Source organism: Solanum pennellii, chromosome 3 (assembly GCF_001406875.1).
Source record: "Solanum pennellii chromosome 3, SPENNV200".
In the NCBI taxonomy this organism is placed as follows: domain Eukaryota; kingdom Viridiplantae; phylum Streptophyta; class Magnoliopsida; order Solanales; family Solanaceae; genus Solanum; species Solanum pennellii.
This window is the reverse complement of record NC_028639.1, coordinates 2,020,280-2,038,500: the sequence shown is the minus strand read 5'-3', so window position 1 is coordinate 2,038,500 and position 18,221 is coordinate 2,020,280. Positions and strand designations below refer to the sequence as shown.

At 32.3% G+C, this 18,221-nt stretch overlaps 2 protein-coding genes across 8 annotated transcripts; both read right to left on the bottom strand.

Annotated features, from left to right (window-relative positions):
- Nucleotides 1–815: 815 nt before the first annotated feature.
- LOC107012713 (pentatricopeptide repeat-containing protein At5g40400) lies at nucleotides 816–12,270 on the bottom strand. 7 transcript variants are annotated; one of them, XR_001456084.2, is made up of 7 exons: nucleotides 10,225–12,270; nucleotides 8,831–8,984; nucleotides 8,720–8,755; nucleotides 8,263–8,304; nucleotides 4,075–4,187; nucleotides 1,817–1,963; nucleotides 816–1,258 (listed from the first exon to the last, which is right to left on the bottom strand). XR_001456084.2 is itself a non-coding variant. In XM_015212624.2 (2 exons), the coding sequence occupies exon 1, from the start codon at nucleotides 12,125–12,127 to the stop codon at nucleotides 10,238–10,240; it is 1,890 nt and encodes a 629-aa protein (XP_015068110.1). In that variant the 5' UTR covers nucleotides 12,128–12,270; the 3' UTR covers nucleotides 9,081–9,416; nucleotides 10,225–10,237. The 7 variants fall into 7 exon arrangements, 1 of the variants encoding a protein (XP_015068110.1); XR_001456080.2 differs by having other exon boundaries at nucleotides 8,720–8,984; XR_003577138.1 differs by lacking the exons at nucleotides 816–1,258; nucleotides 1,817–1,963; nucleotides 4,075–4,187 and having other exon boundaries at nucleotides 7,685–8,304.
- A 3,248-nt stretch (nucleotides 12,271–15,518) lies between these two features.
- On the bottom strand, nucleotides 15,519–17,011 carry LOC107014054 (probable WRKY transcription factor 30). The gene is made up of 3 exons (XM_015213921.2): nucleotides 16,584–17,011; nucleotides 16,375–16,506; nucleotides 15,519–16,286 (listed from the first exon to the last, which is right to left on the bottom strand). Exons 1-3 carry the CDS (start codon nucleotides 17,009–17,011, stop codon nucleotides 15,710–15,712), a joined length of 1,137 nt encoding a protein of 378 aa, XP_015069407.2. The 3' UTR covers nucleotides 15,519–15,709.
- Nucleotides 17,012–18,221: the final 1,210 nt, after the last annotated feature.

Genomic DNA, 18,221 nt, shown 5'->3' with positions numbered 1-18,221 from the left:
TATATATATTGTGTCTATGAAAAAACTAATACGTTCGTCTGAACCTCATGTAGCTCCGCAATAACACCATCCACTTGTCATCCTTATCTCAGAATGTCGATAGGCACTTGTCAAAACGTACTCTGTAAAAAAATCATTCCCAAGATTCAAAAATTCAAAGTTGAAAACATTTTGAAATTTAAACTTTAAAAACTTCTTATCATAGTACTGAATAATGTCCTCTCTCATTTTAAATTTGTTATTCTCTCATTAAATTAACTTCAGTGACTTTATAACGTTGTATACATACTAGTATTATTTTTAATTTTGTAATAGAACCTCAAACGTAATTTTTTTGGCTAATGAACCTCGTGACACTAAAAAATTGAAATTTTTCTTAATCATATTTTTTTAAAAAAAAAATAAAAAATTGATCATATATTCATCATTCATGTGATACGTATTAATTTTGGACTAAACATATATATTTATATTTTATTCTTCCTTTATGACTTTTTTCATTAAAACCCACTTTATTTGCGCTTATAGCCACACAGACCTTAGAGTTTTTTTGCGCTTTTCGCCTTTGATAACGCTAGATCGATGGAGAGATAAAACCAGAAGCTTATGAGTTATACATGTGAAATACAAGTTTGTGCCAAATGTAATTTATTTAGTTGCACAGTTTCCCTTCAAATAGGTTTTTTTTTCCCTTAGTAAAACTAATGAAGGTGTGAGGAACATAAGTTATTTTACGACGCTAGACATAACTCGTGAAATATTATATCGGTACGAGATAAAGAAGGTAATTCATTAATAATGAATTTTTAAGACAAATTACAATAGTAATAGTAAGTCGACACACTCTAGATCCGCCCCGGGTAAAGAGGAGTTATGGGATAGTAGTAGTTTGTGAAATATGCAGTTTTAAATGCAAAGCGACAAATTTTGTATTGTAAATAAGGTAGGAAGTAAATTTAATGTTGGAGATAGAAGAAGATGAGAGAAGAATAGTGTGATAGGGCCCCAACAAAGAAAGATCTGCAACTTGTCTCTTCAGACATTGCTTAAATTTAGCTTTCAATGCCCAAACACGGCATTTCCGTGCCCTTTTTATCATACTTTTTTTAAAAAATAAAAAAATAAAAAAATTAATACCAACTTGAAACTTTTATGTTTCACCATAGACAATGAAATGACGAGACTATTTCATCCTTAATCAGAAGTATGTTTCAATTTCGAAACCCCGAATATGGAGAATATCTCCCACAAATGAATCCTGCAATGCACAATCCAAATTTAATCAGTACTTGCGAAGTTTGAAAGGGGGAGGAGTAAATGCACTGATGGATGAAGAACGCATGGGAGTGCGTTTTATGACAAAATGCGGAACAAGAAAACGACACTTTACTTCACTGGCAGTAAAATCAAATAACTACTACAAACAATAAAGAGATGGGACTGTAAGTCCAACGGTAGAAAAGATTTGACTGTTACACAGGGAATTTAACAAAGTTACGACTAAGGAGTGTCAAAATATAAAGAAGTAAATGGTGTAGAAGCAAAGGAGTGTCCATATATATATATGTATAAAGTAAACTTTTACCAAGCTACACAGTATAATTTTTCGATGAAGGAATCTCGAGTACATATCGCTGTGATGACACTCTAGGTTAGAATAAGAGTTCCACATTGCCAAAGCACAAAAGAGATGCTCGGTATATAAGTAAGCATGGTTTTCACTCCTAAGAACGCGTTTCAAAAGAGAGCGGACAATATTTACCAGGCATCTCAATTTTCGTGTTACCAATTCGTATTTTCTAGAATGAGAAATCACCTTTCACATTTACTATCCTCACCAACCCTTTCCAGCTCTCTCTTGCACTGTGTACGCAGTATACTTGTCTGCATGCATGCACCCTTCATTAGACCAACAAGAAGAATGAAGAAGCAAGAAGGTACTTGCCAGTTGCCACAACAAACACTGAAATAACAAATAACCAAAAAATTATTTTACTGGAATTCACTATAGAGTCATTACATATATATATCATTGTCATACAAAATTGGTACCCTTTTTTTCAGCAAACTACTCAAGTTGCTTTAGCAGACAACAAAAATGATACATCACCTAATGTTATTTGACCTATAACCTAACATATTTATGTTAATTGTTTGTGACAAATTGTGTTAAGACCCTTCCGCGATTTTCCAGTATCTTTTCAGTTTCCATAATTCTAAATTTTCATAGCTAACCTAGATCTTATGGTGCTAATCTTCCTTTGCTCCTTCGGTTCTATGTATTTCACTTAGAGGTGTATTCTATCTGTCCAAATACATTGATTTAAAATGTACGATCAAGTGGACACAAAGATATAATGAAGATCTCCAACCACCACGGGTTTGCATCTGGGATGTCCCTTGAATCCATGCTTTAACCTAGTTGGAGGGGCGAACTACAAGTATATACTGTTGGATGAGGTACATGATGCATGTTAATTGCATATGATATTAAGATAGTTAGCGAATTAGCAAAGCAATAAACCAAATATGATAATTATGAGGAAGCGCACTGGAAGTAAGGTTTTAGGTTAAACTGAAATAAAACAAGAAATGCACGTTGCAAGTTTAATCCTCATAAGCAGAACAAATGTAACGAAAGGGATTCCGGTGCCTAAATGCACCCAATTCATATATGTAAAAGCTAAATCTTCCAGTAGAATGGCATGATAGATGAAATACTTAATTAACACACACCAAAATAAGACTGTAAAACTGGTGAAGTACTGTGGGGTATTGTTATACAATAAGATGAATATATCTATCAAACTTGAAACGTTTAGTAGACCGGTTGTAAAACCAATAATGCAATTCAATATTGAACCTCTAAGGCCCAACACATCTACAAGATAAGAGTCGTAAAATCCACATATTGAGATGGATATACGAAAATACAATATCGAAGGAATATAACGACCGCATTAGACAAATGTAATGCCTGTTATGATCTGTCGTTTCTACACCGACCTCAAAATAAATCGGTCCATAAGTACGATATGAGGATTGTAACGATATGATGATAAGTGACAATTAAAAAAAAAAGTAAATCTAAAATCACATAGAAAAAATGTCTCAGAAGTGTTACAACTTATAATCCTTCAAAATCGACACAAATCAACCTAAGAAGTATAGCATTAGAAGTAAAAGGATCCACGTGGTCGACACCAACTAATTGGAATTATCGTTTGGATTCTTCTCAGTCATGTTGAGATTGTATCTCACTCTAATAATAATTGTTATATTAAGAAGCATCTAACTTATCTTAAAATACATTTTTTAGATCAAAAAAGATGCAAATAGAACACAATGGATATATAGGATTCATCTAAACAACCTCAATTAGTTTGAAATTCAGTTAATTGATTGTTACACTTAAAATAGACCAATTTGACATCTAAAACTCAAACTCGAGACACTAAATAAATGGGGGATGTATTCAAAATTAAATGTCAGTAATCCTAGCTTAACACATTAAGCATGTCACCAAATTTGAGTTTTCATACTTTTTCAAAAAAAAAATTCAAAAGTTGGCGGCCAACAAGAAAATAAGTGGTTACTACCCTTTACTCTTTTTTAAAAAAATTTATGTCTAAGTGGAAGTAAAACTTAGTAGTCCAATAGAGAAATGAAATGTTATATTATTAAAGGGCAAATGGAGATATGCATTAGATGGCATATACTGCAACCTGCACACAAACATAAATGAGAATGCAGGACAAATTTTAAAAACAAAGACAGTAAATATGCGGGGTCCTCCTAACTTCATTCATTTCACAATCTGCAAACTCATTTAAGATCACCACGAAATGTATGAGCTATACATTACTCCCAATTTATTCATTTTTTTTTCTTCTTTTTGAATCAATAACCAATCACCACACAGCTATAGCAAATCCAAAATGCATGTACATAAATCCACGCAGGCAAACATATTTTATTTTTGGAGCTGAAATTTCGGGAGTTTTAGGGGAATGTGATACCCAATAATAAGAAGGGGGGTGGGTGGGTGGGTGAGGGAGTAGAGGGACCTACTACCTTGATTGCTGTATAGATTTCCATGTCCCATTAGGATGTCTTGTCCCCATTCTTCCCTGTAACGGTTGAAAGACTGTGTTTATGCCTGCTGGTTCAAGCCCCCTTCCTCATCTCTTCAACACAAAAAAGAATAAACAAATCAATTTGAATTTAAAACACACAAAACAAAATATATACAAAAGAGATTTGTTTTGTCACTCTAGTTGGCACTTGTCCCAATCTTATATCTCAATTTAGTGCACTAAGAGCCCTTTTTCGAAGCAAGAACCTTTGGGCCCTCAATTCCTCTAATTCTTAGGATACCATACAAATCTGATGTACAACTTAAAGAAGCACTTAAATGCAATTTTTTCTTGTCTTTGGTTTGTCCTAGTTCCTCTTATAATGCACGGAGTAAACATCATGTCAATTTAGAACAACATACACGCTGAAATATCCATGGGACCTGGGGAGGGTAATGTGTATGCAGCCTTACCCTTACCTTGTGAAGATAGAGAGCTGGTCTTTCATAGACCCTCGGCTCAAGTAAAGTAAAGAAAATATAGTAGTGAACAAACTATATAGAAAATAATGCAGAAAAGTAGCATCAACTACAAATAGTACGATAAATGAAGCAGAAGAAACAATTGGTAAAAATTTAAATCGAAGAAAAAGGTAATAGGACAGTACAAATAAAGAAAATCGACAAGCTCGACTACCTATTAACCTTTCACCCAAATTCTTGACCTCCATATCCTCCTATCTTGGGTCATGTCCTTGATAAGCTACATGTGTGTCATGGCTTGTCGAATCACCTCTCTCAAATACTTATTCGGTCTATCTTTACCTCTCCTAAGACCCACCATAGCCAACATCTCATCTTCTCACTGGGACATCTCCTATTTACAAGCCCGAACCAACTCAATCTAGCCTCCCTCATCTTTTCCACCACAATTCACCTTGTCCCAAATATCTTCATTCCTAATCCTACCTCTCCTAGTATGTCCACTTATCCATCTCAACGTCCTAATTTCCGCTACTTTCATCTTCTAGACGTGCGAGTTCTTGACCAACCAACACTCTGCCCCATACAAAATAATTGGTCTAGCAACCACTTTATGTGCACAAATATAATTCCGAATTTAAGCATTAGAAAACAATTTATACATCTCTCTATTCAGTTGCTACGTCTAACTCAAACCATACTCTTTTTCTATTTAATGTATCCTTAACCATTGATAATCATCGTGCAGTTAATATAAGGGCTAACTCACACACAAAAAGAAAATAATGCAAATGTGCAAGAAAAATGCCCCTACTTGGGCTAAAGTTGTACTCTCAAGAATATGATTAATTTCTTTTCTGGAAGCTGCTCTTTTAGTTACCTAGAGAGATAATCCCAATGATGGTTTCCTTCAGCCTTTAGGTGATGGTGACTAGTGAGCAACTGAGGTGGTTGGAATTATGTAATTCCGAGCTCCCATTTCTAGCCCCACACCATATAGCAGGAATGTCTTTAACTTCAGGTCCCTAAAGCAAAGATAGTGAAACCTCAATAAACTTACCCTACTAAATAGAGGGACAATTTTTTGTCATATTTCTCCATCTAAACAATATTAAAAGACTCTAATTCTCATAAAACTAGATTGTTGAACAAATCCAGAACTGTTAAGCACTCTAACATCGACAGCTGTTGTAGTACTTACTACTAACTACTATGCGCCTTCAGAAGAAACAGAAGCGAGTTACCTGTCTTGAAAGCCCAAAATGAATAGCTAAACACTGAATACTTTGGAATAATAACTCCATAGAAATGTGACGAGCAAAAGTAATTTCATAGAAATGCAACTATTTAAACTGATTCCGTCAACATTCATTTTCTGTTTAATTCTAACTTCTTTCTGTTGGAATGGATAAACCCAATGACTTATCAATTATCCTCAAACTTTTACTGCCCAACTTCTGCTACTGTCAGACCAAACACTTATCAAAGGCAATAGGCTTGTATGATTTGATTAAAAATTGAGACACTTTTAGATTCTCATAACTTTAAGAACAGTCTGCCAAAGACCACAATCATGTTCAGGAAGTCAATTTGTGAATTTTATAGATTTCAACTCAAAAGTTATAACATAAGGAGATGTAGCTTGATCTGATGAATGAGTCTCGGACTTAACCATGTTCCAAGGATGCAGCTACTATTATCACTCCCATAAATGAGTGTAAACAGAAGGTTAGACCCCATAATGATGAATAGAAAAGTCTGTTACAAATATTTTCGTGAAGTTATTACTTAATTATCACCTTTTCTTCTAAAAATTTCCGAGTAATATTTCTTGTGCTCAGATAATAAAAAAAATTGTCAGTATGCTTGTAAGTTGTAAGAGACTACCTTTTAAGGTTCATTGTACTGCTTGATACAGCCCACAACTTAGGATATACATTTTGTGAAGAGCATTTGTTGTTGTCCTGTTCCATAAACTAGGGACTAAACATTAAAAAACTTAGGCTTCAACCTATATTACTGAACTTGAATACAAGTATGTACCAGGTAAGTATTTGGTTGCATAAGTTCAACTTTTAGTATATTTTGAAGGATCTTTATGAAGTACCAATACACACGTAAAACCTGTTTGACACATAATATATCAAAGCAAATGAAACGTTTATGTAAGATGGGTCATGTCACCAGTTTCAAAAAAAGTCTATGTAAGATGGGCTTCGACAACTAGTAACCGATAGAACTTACTACTTAAGTATCTTGAGAACACTTGTGTCATTAAAGTAAACGATTACATTCACTCAAGTGAGAGCTAAGGGGTCATCCACTTATTCCACTTGAACCCCCTAGCCCAATTTAAGAACTCAGTTGACCAAGGGCTTAAGACCATCAACATGAATGGCTGACAGAAACAAATGACAACCTGATGACACACCCCTAATGTGGTTTATACAGCACGGATGCAGCTATGGATGCCTATAGAAATGGAATATGCCTTTAACATCATATAAAGTATCAACCTTGAACAAGAAGTGCAATAACAGTGATAAGGCCCAAATCTCAAATATCCTGAAGTTAGTCATAGTTGGAGTAAATTCTTGAGGTACAGGAGTTTCTGAAAATAAGGAAGACCAAGTAAAAGGATGAGGCAAAAAGACCAGAAGACGGATCAAATTGTATCTTGGATTAAAAAGAGAAAGAAGGCAAATCAATCAAGCTACTATGCTTCAACCACAACCTAGATAGGGTAGGCTACGAATCCTCTATATACCTTTATCAGGAACCAGTTTCAACCTTACATCAGTAATAACAAGAGTTACAAGACTCTAATGTTTTGTCTTTTAACACAAATTTGGGGTTTCATAAAGCTTGTGGATCTCTAAGTCTTACAATTATCCATGTCCAGGCCTAATCTAAGTTTAACAAAGACAACTAGGCCAGTCCCAACTAATTAGTATTGCATTTATAGATTTTTTATTAATTATTTTGATAAAGATAAAGTTGTATTATTCGGCATTATGGGTATGTTGGCTACCTCCAAAAAGTTACAAGCTATTTCCATAATTACATAGATCCCGAAAATCTACCAATTGTTCTACTTCTTCTATACCATCTTCTTTACACCAAAAATACAACATGCTAATGCAATTTTCTTTAACCTTCTGAATAGTGTTAGTAATATTCTCATGACACCTGAGGTTTCTTTGCTTCCATAGTATTCTATAAAAGAATGTAATAAAGAATATAAAAAGTATAGACAGAGAAAGCAAATTTGTGATAGGTTAAGAGCAGAGATATGAAAGGATAACAGAAGCATCTTATATAAGCAGACAGATACATCAGCTTCAACAATGTATAAACTCTTGAACAGCAGGGTACAAGGTCTTGTTATGAGATGAGATCCCTACAACAACATATCCGGTGTAATCCCACAGGTAGGGTCTATTCAGCCTTATCCTACGTTGTGAAGATAGAGTGGTTGAATGAGATCCCTGACAAAGAAAAATCTTAAAGGAAGTTCTACCAACCCAGATGTGCATCTGCATGTCAAAACCAACTTTAAATCTGAAGAAGCTTTTCATTGTTTCCTCCCATGTATTAAAACCAATACATAGCAGCAAAGGCCGGTGCTTTTGATATTAACAGAGATCTTCACAATTAACTGGAAAATACAGGTGACCTCCAATACTATGGAAGCAGGATCAGACCTTTGAGCATTGACACCTTCTTTAGCCATCCACTAACAATTCCTGAAATTTGAGCATATGCTGACAACATGTCAGAAATACTACTTATCACAGTAACTTTGTACATTATCTGTTCCAAACAACACTAGCTAATAAAGACAATTTAGATTATTCTGTCTTACGGAATTCACAAGTTTGGACTAGATACTCGGGCACTAAGAGTGATTTTAGATAGTTAAATTGAAATTACATTAGAGGACTTCTATGAAATAATTCCCTCGTCTATATGAACCATATTGACATAGATGTTAGGCTTCTTGTATGAACAAGCTTAAACATAATACAGCAATAACACAGAGTCAGATGATTCAACCTTCATTTGTTTATCAAAAAATTTGTTCAAATTCAGAAAATACGAAGGTAAAAAGGCAGTGAGGCAAATTAGGTAGAGATGAACTTAGAACGGAACTTTTCTTACCAAATTTAGGTCAGCCATGAAGGAACCATAATACAGCTGAAAACAATACACAAAGAACCAGTGAGCATATAATTCAAACTTGATCTGTGGCTCTAGTACTGAGGATCTTACGTTCAACTCTAACAGAAACCAATGTCAATCCCTCTCCAAGTAGTATAGCTTCATATTTCACAACCCTGTACCCTGAAGTGATTGATCCTCTATTTCTGAAACGTCAAGATCAAGAACCTCCATGTCCAATCTCAAGATGTGTGAATCCAAGCACCTTTCAGTAAAGAAGCTAAAGTCATTAGAGATCCACTGCAGCAATGACATCTTAACGGAGAAAATCATTGCCACCAAAGACTGAACTGCCCAAAGAAAAAGATATTACATTCGGAGAGTTCTCTGAATGACCATCTGGACCGACACTACAGAATATGTAAAGCTGTCATGATGCAGACTTTGAAATAGAAACTGCGATATAAAGGCCTACTTATACATTTTATTTGGAATGCGGAAATTTTGTTTATATGGTAGTTCGTTTTTTTAGTAACTATTGTTTGTATGAGTTGTCACAACACGTAAATGAATAACAGCCTCATCCTTTGATGCAACTCATGTTGTCTCGGAAATTAGCAGGACCACAGGAACAAAAACTACATGAGCAGCTGACTTGGCTTCTCACTTTGGAAAGCAATGGCTATTGTAGAGCACTCTGCAATTCATAATGAAATGGTTTGTAAAGGTGAGAGATTTGGGCAAATTGATGTGGTGGCAAGAGGAATGCCTTTGAGGCAACTTTCTGGCTTAGGTAAATGCAATACATAGATTTAGGAAGTCGAAGATCGTGGAGATTTATTTGTGAAATCAAATTCAGCGATTTTAGAATAGCACTTGATATTTTTTCGAAGTGACAGATATGAAGAAGGCAAATGAATTCTTAGGAAAAAAATTAATTAAACAAAAGAGTATATTAGAAGGGAAAATTAATTCAGACCACCATATCTTTGCATGAATAATAAAATATACTAAAAGAATTATTGCAAAAAAAAATCAAAACAGGAGAGTAAGCTTAATATCATAAACAACAAGGGAGGTTATCATGAAGAAGCCAAACGTGGGGAGAAGTCTCTGAGTTTATCCCTAATATAGAAGTAATTAAGTAGGGGTAATTGCTTCAGAAAATGAAGGTAGTTTTTGTACATTGGAGTTCTTGTACAATCTTGAAACAAAAGTAAAGGCAAAGGAACCATAGGCAACTAGAACATAATTATTTTTCACAAGATTTCTCCAAATAAATGCATCTAATGTGAAGCAGTATTTTTCAGAAGAAAAGGGAATTATTTCTTTAACAAAATGCTTCCTAGACACTACTGCAATCAGTTATCACCCTGCAGGATTCCAATTTTTTTAAAACCGGAGTTTGGCTCAACATAACAAGATAAGATTTCATGCATTAGTATTTTTTTTAATTGGTTTAAGAATGATTCACCAGATGAGAAGACCCAATGTAAAATGTATACCTTATTACTGCACTCAGCTGTTGATTTTGTGGACTCCGACAGCTTTCTGTAATCCATCAATAAGGTACTTGCATGTCAGCTGATTTGGCGCAAAACCCACTTTCCTCATTTTATCTTGAAATTTCATCAATTTTGCGATATCAGCTTCACCACTTAGAAGCCTGACAATTGTGTTGTAACAAACTGTGTCAAATATTTTAAATTCTTGAGCAAAGAAGCTTAACAGCGATTGAGCCTCACAGAAATTGTTCTCCCTGCAATGACCATTTATTAAAGCTCTACAGACTTCAATATCAAGTGACACATCACAATCAGTCATTTCTCTCATCAAGGAGTTAGCATCCATGCTTCGGCCTAATTTACACAAACATTTAATTATAGCTCTATATGTACCAATATCAGGCTTCAAATCTTTTGATACCATCTCTGCTTTCAAGCATAAAGCCTCATCGGGGAAATTACATCTGCAGAAAGATTCAATCAACTCCCCGTACACCATATTGCGAGGCTCATATCTGTCGCCAGAAACTCGATCAATTAGAGCTTTGGCTGCAAATGGTCGATTCTCAATACAAAGTGCAGCAATAAGATAATTGTATATATCATGAGATACTATAAATCTAAATCTTTGAAGCTCGGTGACTAAATTCACAGCTGAAACCAAATTATCCTGTTTTTGAAATCCTTGTACAAGAACTGAACAAGTGAACTTATCAGGATACATCCCTTCTCCAATCATGTCATGCAACAGAGAACGTGCCTCTTGCATCATCCCCTCTTTGCAATAACCAGAAATAAGAGTGTTATACAAAATAATATCTGGTTTTAACCCTCTGTCAGCCATCCTTAAAAACAACTGATGAGCATCCTTCACATTTCCCTTTTTACAAAAGCCATTTATCAAAGAAGTATATGTGAACAAATCTGGCGATACGCCTCTAATGTACATAATTTGATACAAGTGAACTGCATCTTTCATTCTTCCTTTCCTACAATAGCTACTAACTAATGTATTATATGTAACTATATCAGGTTGAAACCCTTCTTCTTCCATTTTAACCAAGAAGTCATTGACCTTGTTCACATCTTCATCTTTGCACAATACATGAGTTAATATATTGAAGGTACACGAATTCGGGTGCACTCCAATTCTTTCCATTTCAGCATAAACTTCCCAACATTTTTTGCTATAATTCAACTTTGAAAGACCATTTAAAAGACAGTTCACAGTAATAACACTCGGGTACATACCATGCTTCACCGTCTTTCTAAACGCTCTAAATCCATCTTTCACCATATTCACCTTGAGAAAAGCCTTAATTAGCATATCAAACACAACAGGGTCCCAATTACATAATCCACTAGATGAAAGCAAACTTTCAAACACATCCACACCCTCCATTCCATTTCTCTTCAAATCAACCAATTCAGACAAAAATTTCATTGCTTGTGAAAAGTTCCTTGTCCAAGTAAGTATATGAATTACAAGACAGTAGTTTTGAGTGTTAGGCTCCACACCCAAATCATTCTTAACCCAGTAGAAGAAACTAAGAGCACTAAATGAATCAGACTGGCATCTCAACAGGACCCTTGAGATTTCACTGTCACTGAAGTAACAAATAAGCCCATTATCTCGGATGGTTTTCTGAAGGAGGGACAAATGGTCATTGTTTCCGTTCTTTAAAGCTGAACATATCAGACTCACTGTGTTTTGGGGGTTTTGGGTTTTAGGTAGAAAGTTATGTAGAGGGTTTGAAATGGGTCTGGCAGACCCATTATAATCTGTAAGTATTTGGAGACAATTTGATGATGACAACGATGAAAAATTCAGTCGATTATTGAAATTAATAAGTAATTCTCCATTTGAACAAGTAGATTTGATTGATTTCTGCGTTAAATTCATGGGGAAATCAAGAAAATGAAGCTAATTTCTTCAAGGAGTAAATTAAATTTGAATATAGATAAAGAGACGATTACCTAAGAAGGCTGAAATTTGAAGATTCTGGTTCTACCATATTCTCAAAATTAAATTTGGCAAAAGCACGCATAAACCCAACTATGGAAAAAGTGAATTTTATATTTTTAAAATTATAACTTACTAATTTGTTCGAGAAACACGTCTCTCTCTTTTAATTTTTTTATTTATTTTAGCCCCTCAAATATTAAAGTTAAATATCATTTTATTTTTTAATTAAAAAAAATTATTTAACCCGCTTCACCTAGCCTTCCGCATTCAATTTTTTTCTCGTTTTCCGATAGATGTATACATATTAGGAAAAAATTATTTATTTTTGTAAAGTAAAATCTTATTTGTGTTACATTTAGTATATGAGTTGAATTTTTTTAAAAAAAATATATGTATATATTTAACATAAAATGAAAAAAACATGAAAAATAAATAAATTAGAAGTGAATGGTCAAAAAGAATGACGTAGAATTTTTATATTTTAAAATAAAATAATATCATTTTTTCAGGAGAATTTGTGGATGTTTTTTTTAGGGGGGAGGGCGATTGGAGTGGGGTAAGAAATATAATTTAAAGTTTTATATTTAACTTTTTTTTTATAGTCATACTTTCATTTTTAATTTTTAATTAATATTAATAATTTTTTATATAATTTTTGTGAACGTGAAATATTTTATTCCTGTTGAATGTCATGTGTCAAAGTTTTTCAAATAAAAGATAGTGTATCACACACATCATGAGGTGTTTCTCAAACTAATAAATGATAGTTGACGTATGAAACTCACGCTCTCAATATTTAGATAAAAACTCACAAAAAAAAAAGACAATTTAGATGGATTCTGACGCTTATCTCAAAAATAAAAGGAATATTTAGAGCATTTGCGTTAGAGGGCCAATGACACTTACTTTAAGATTAAAACAAATCTTCATCAATCCCAAAATTTAATTTGTAAGTTTATAAAACTTTATGACATTTCTCTACTCTGTCTACATAAATTCATATTCTCATTCAATTTATCCTTTCACTTATCCATTACCATATCATACATAAGGGCAAGGAAGAAAATGTTAATCACCACAACATAGAATTGCTTTCACGGTTAAAGAATCATGGTTGGAAAAATCGTAAAGAATCTATGGATAAGAATATTTTTTTTAATTATTTATTTATATTATTTTCAATTTAATTTATGCTATCCTATTTATTTTTGAGAGTTTATTTAACTAATATTTTAAATTAAATTAAATAAATTCACGAAGATCAACAAAATTAGAAAGTAACTAACAATTTCATATAACTATATTCTTAGTTTGTGTTTGTCTAAATGAAGAAGAACTATCTCTTTAGTTTTTTTACCTTTTTTTTCAAGCATGGATTTTAGAATTAAATTTTTAAAAAAATTTCATACATTACGAGATATAACATTTTCAGTTGGATCGTGATATGAATTTGAGCATCAATATTGCAACACAAAGTGTCTCAAATAAATAAAATTTCATCAATATTTAGTTGATGCTTATCTAGCACACATCGATAAAACTTCGGCGAAACTTTCGAGAAAACAAAGACATTTTGGCTCTCCCTCTTTGCTCTATTACTCTCTTTTAACTCTTTGCCAATAAAAATTCACATTCGACATTTGTCCAATAAAGAAAAAATAAAAATATTTTGTTAATATTAATTCGAGCACATAATAATAAGTATTTGTAATCACAACTCTCCTTTAGTTTTTATGATAACAAGACTTTGTAAAAATAGAAGAAAGCCATGAAAATGTGCTGAGTAAAACCTTTTAGTGATTGATGGCACTCTTGTTTTTAGTGTAATATTAAACGACATAAAATATATGATCAATTTCACGTAATAATATTATTATTTATAGAACTTAAAATTTAATTCTAGTCTATAAGGTTACTTATTTATTTATCATATATTCTCTTGGATATTATTTCAAAAATTTATTTATTATTACAAAGATTTAAATTATGTAATCCAAAGTTCTAAAATATTTAGAGTTAATAATTCAAAACCCAGTTAAATTTGACACACTTTATTAAATGCACACTTCAATTATGAAAATTAAGAAGTTCTAATTACCCCTCAAACACCCAATAATATGCCAAATAGCACCCAAAGAAATCCATTACAATTTATACGATATTTTAAGTCAATCTTAAAAGAAATGAGATATTTTTATGTTAAGTAAAAGTTTAATTTAGAAATTTTTATTTTATCCCAGATAAATTGATTATAGTCACACAATATTTATTAATTATTATCTAATTTGAAACATATCTTTCTTAAACGTCATATCAAATCAAACTACATCATATAAATAGAAATAACGATTAATTTTATACTAAGAGCCTATTTGGCTCAGCTTAAAAGCTGGTCAAACTGACTTAAAAGTTGGTTTTTGACTTATTTAACTGTTTGGCAATACTCAAAATAACTTATTTTAAGTTGAAAAAAACTTATTTTAAGCCAAAAGTTAAAAGCTTGGGTAGAGGTGCTTTTTTTTTTTTAGCTTATAAGTTGTTTTAAGTTGACCACATTTTTATCTTTTTGCTCTTAATATTTTTATACAATCTCCAAATTACCCATATAACCCTAACATTTCTTTCTTCGATTTTTCTTTTTTCACGTTTGACATAACAACTTCAGCACTTTTATCCAAAAGCATAACTGCTTATTTTAAAAATAAGTTTCAGCACTTTTAAAAATACTTTTTTAAAGCTATTTTTATTAAGCCCATCCAAACGGGCCCTAAATATAGAAATGTGTTATTTCTTTTGAAATTGACTAAAAAAGTGAGTTATATATAATTGACGAAGCAATATTTTTGTGCCATGTGGCATATTAGAGGGTAAATAGTTTCAAAAATACATGTTTAAAGGGATAATTAAGAATTTTCATGATTTAGAGGAAGTAAATAGTTTCAAAAATCTATGTTTGAGGGGTAATTAAGACTTTTCATAGTTTAGGCGTCCGTTTTATAGAAGTCAAACAAACTCGACCTTAAAGTAAAATGATTGATTGAAAAATAAAGTGGTTTTTTTGTTAGTTTTAATAGGCAAATTTGAGGAAGTTCTGCAACTATAAGGGCATATTTGAGACCAAATCCAAATGGAGGGCAAATTAGTTATATTTTATAAAGTTGAAGGACAAATACGAACGATTCCAATAACGATAAAAGACACATTTAAAATCAAATTATTCTATTTTTCAATCGACGAAGGACGTTTCTTTTAACCCTTTGCAAATGATTAAAAGATGTTACAAAACTTGAAAGGTTTTGATACAAGATTAATTGAGAGACTACAACAATTAAAGATGACCACATGAAAACAAAAATAAATATTATCATCATAATTATTAGCAAATGGTTAAACTGAAACATCTAATAATTAAAAGTGCTAATGCCTTGCTTAGCTAGTAACAAATTGGTTGCAAAATTGTCCTTGATTCATCATGACCTTGAGTTAATTAAGTTACTTTCTTAGAAGATTAATTAGGAATTAAGAGAATCTCTGATAATCATATGGGAAGTTTGATTCAAATCCCATTGAGTTAAATTGGTAATCTGCCTCATTTTGCTGAGAAGTTCCTGTAGACATGTTATTAAAGGAAGGGGGAAAACTCTCCACAAAGTTGTTGTTTGGAATTGTGGAAGAATTATTCAAAAAGTTGTAATCTTGATGATCGTTGGACGACGATGAAGGGTAATTATTAAACGAGGGTATATATGGCACATTGTTAGGTTGATCATGATGAGTATTTTTGAAGTTGAAGTCGTCTTTGGAGATACTAAGGCTTTTTTGAAAATTCAAGAGAATTTCATTTGAATTTTGATTAAGTTGTTGATATTGTTCGTGATTTCCTATGTTTGGTTCTTGAATTTGATGTATTACTAAAGGCAAAGGTAAAGGTGGTGGTGCTGGATTCACATTACTGACACTAGCACCACCACCTTGATTACAAGTGTGCCTTCCTCGATACGTGACTTCGAAAATGTTGGGATCTTCATCGGATCTTTGAACTTGTTTCATAGCCAAACAACCTTGGACATGTCGAAGTGTACATCTGTAATAACCTCTGTATTTAACAAACAAAAAATATAAGTACTCATTGCTACATGAATGCATATAGATTCAAACGTTTTAATCTTAATATGTACGCTTACCTCGGATGTTTAGCACCAAGAATATCTTTCTGTCCATATTTTCTCCAACTATAACCATCATCAAGAGTCCCTTCAATTGGCGCCCCTGGTTGAATATGAACTTGCTTAATCCAACGCGGTGTACTGCTTTTTCTGTAACATTATAAGTTTTGTGATCATACGATGAAAAAAAAGTTTAATTACAAGAAGAACAAAAGATAATTATAAACCTCTTGCGTGTTGCATGATGCTCTTTAGGCTCAAGATCACGATCAGAATCTTCACTTGATCGCGGAGAATCAGACATTCCAATAATCGGAATAGCAGGGGAATTAGAAGGTGGTAGTAATGAATTAGAGTTGTCTCCGTTAATAGTGTTACATTGTAGCAAGGACAGCGCCCTATCAAATTTGGACTGGATATTATGAAGCAAAAATTCCCTAGTGTTTTCGGACGAAGACGATGAATTATAGTTAGGAGCATTAAGATGAAGTTGAAGCTGTTGAACTAGATCCCTTCCTTGAGTTAATTCATGACCTACAAGTCTATTAATCTCGTGACTGTTATTATCAGCTCCGTAATTGTCCATTTGAGAAATCAACTCGAACGTTTGAAATAATACAAAGACAGGGGAGAGACAGAGTTGTTGGTTAACCATACAAAGATTTGTGATTTTGAATGTAAAGTAGAGATTATATATATATATATAATATAAATTGATAGTAACAAAGGGAATGGAGAAAGTTTGACGGAAGAATAGTTTGGTTAGACCAGTCTATGGTCAAGGGAATTGTAGTATAAGTAAGCAAGTCTAATTGCTGACTATTTCAAACTAATTAATAACTTTATAATAACATGTCTATTTAACTGTTATTTTAAGATTTTGAACTCAAAAATCTACCCCCATGGGGAGTTGGGGGGTGGGTAGGGGAAAAAAAAAGTTGGTCTTTGACAATATAATGTTTGGAGCAAAATAATAAACATTAGAGTTGGGAATGGAAGTCAAAAATATTGAGAAAATGGAATGATCAACAAAAAATGAAGACCAAAGAACCTTCTTGCCGCGTTTACTGTTCCTCTTAGTTTTACTTGTCGTTGTTAACTATTTCGTTCGTTACGTTATAATATTTTGGATTTTACGTTTAGCTTAATATGAAATTTAAGAAAGTAAAAAGAATTTTGAATTTTATGATCTTAGGATAAATATATGTCAAATCTATTAAATATTCTTTAATTTTGTGATCTTAAATATGTCATTAGGTGTTTAAGAAGTTGTTAAAGAAAAAAGAGAAATTGACTAAAAAGAAAAATGGATGAATAAATTGAAATGAATGAAAGGTTAGCTTTCACTTTTATTCTTACTCAATAAAATATAAAGATAAATTAATATGGTGAAATAAATAAGAATAAATTGAACAAATGGCCTTTTTAATAAATATATTTTTAAAGGACGTGAAGAAAAAAAGGAAAAGAAATAGGATCAATTGTAAATTAGTTAAATTAATTTTTGATATTTTAAACAAAAAAAAATAGATATTCTAAAATTATATAAAAAGTACTATAAATTACAATTTTTTTGCATATTAATATGATGAAAAAATATATCTTAAAATGTTAGTCAAATTTTTTATAGTTTGATTCTAAAAATAGAAATCATGACAAATAATTTCAGAAGGAGTATAAGTTAATTCAAATATAAATTTTTTTACATAAAAATATTATAATTAAAAAGATATCAAAACGTGATAATCGTAAAATATGAATGATCTAACATGAATCTCAATATAATTCTTATGATTTGTTCCTTCCTTTCTTCCATATTAGTTGATTACTTTTTATTTTGCACAGTACTTAAGAAATCATAAATA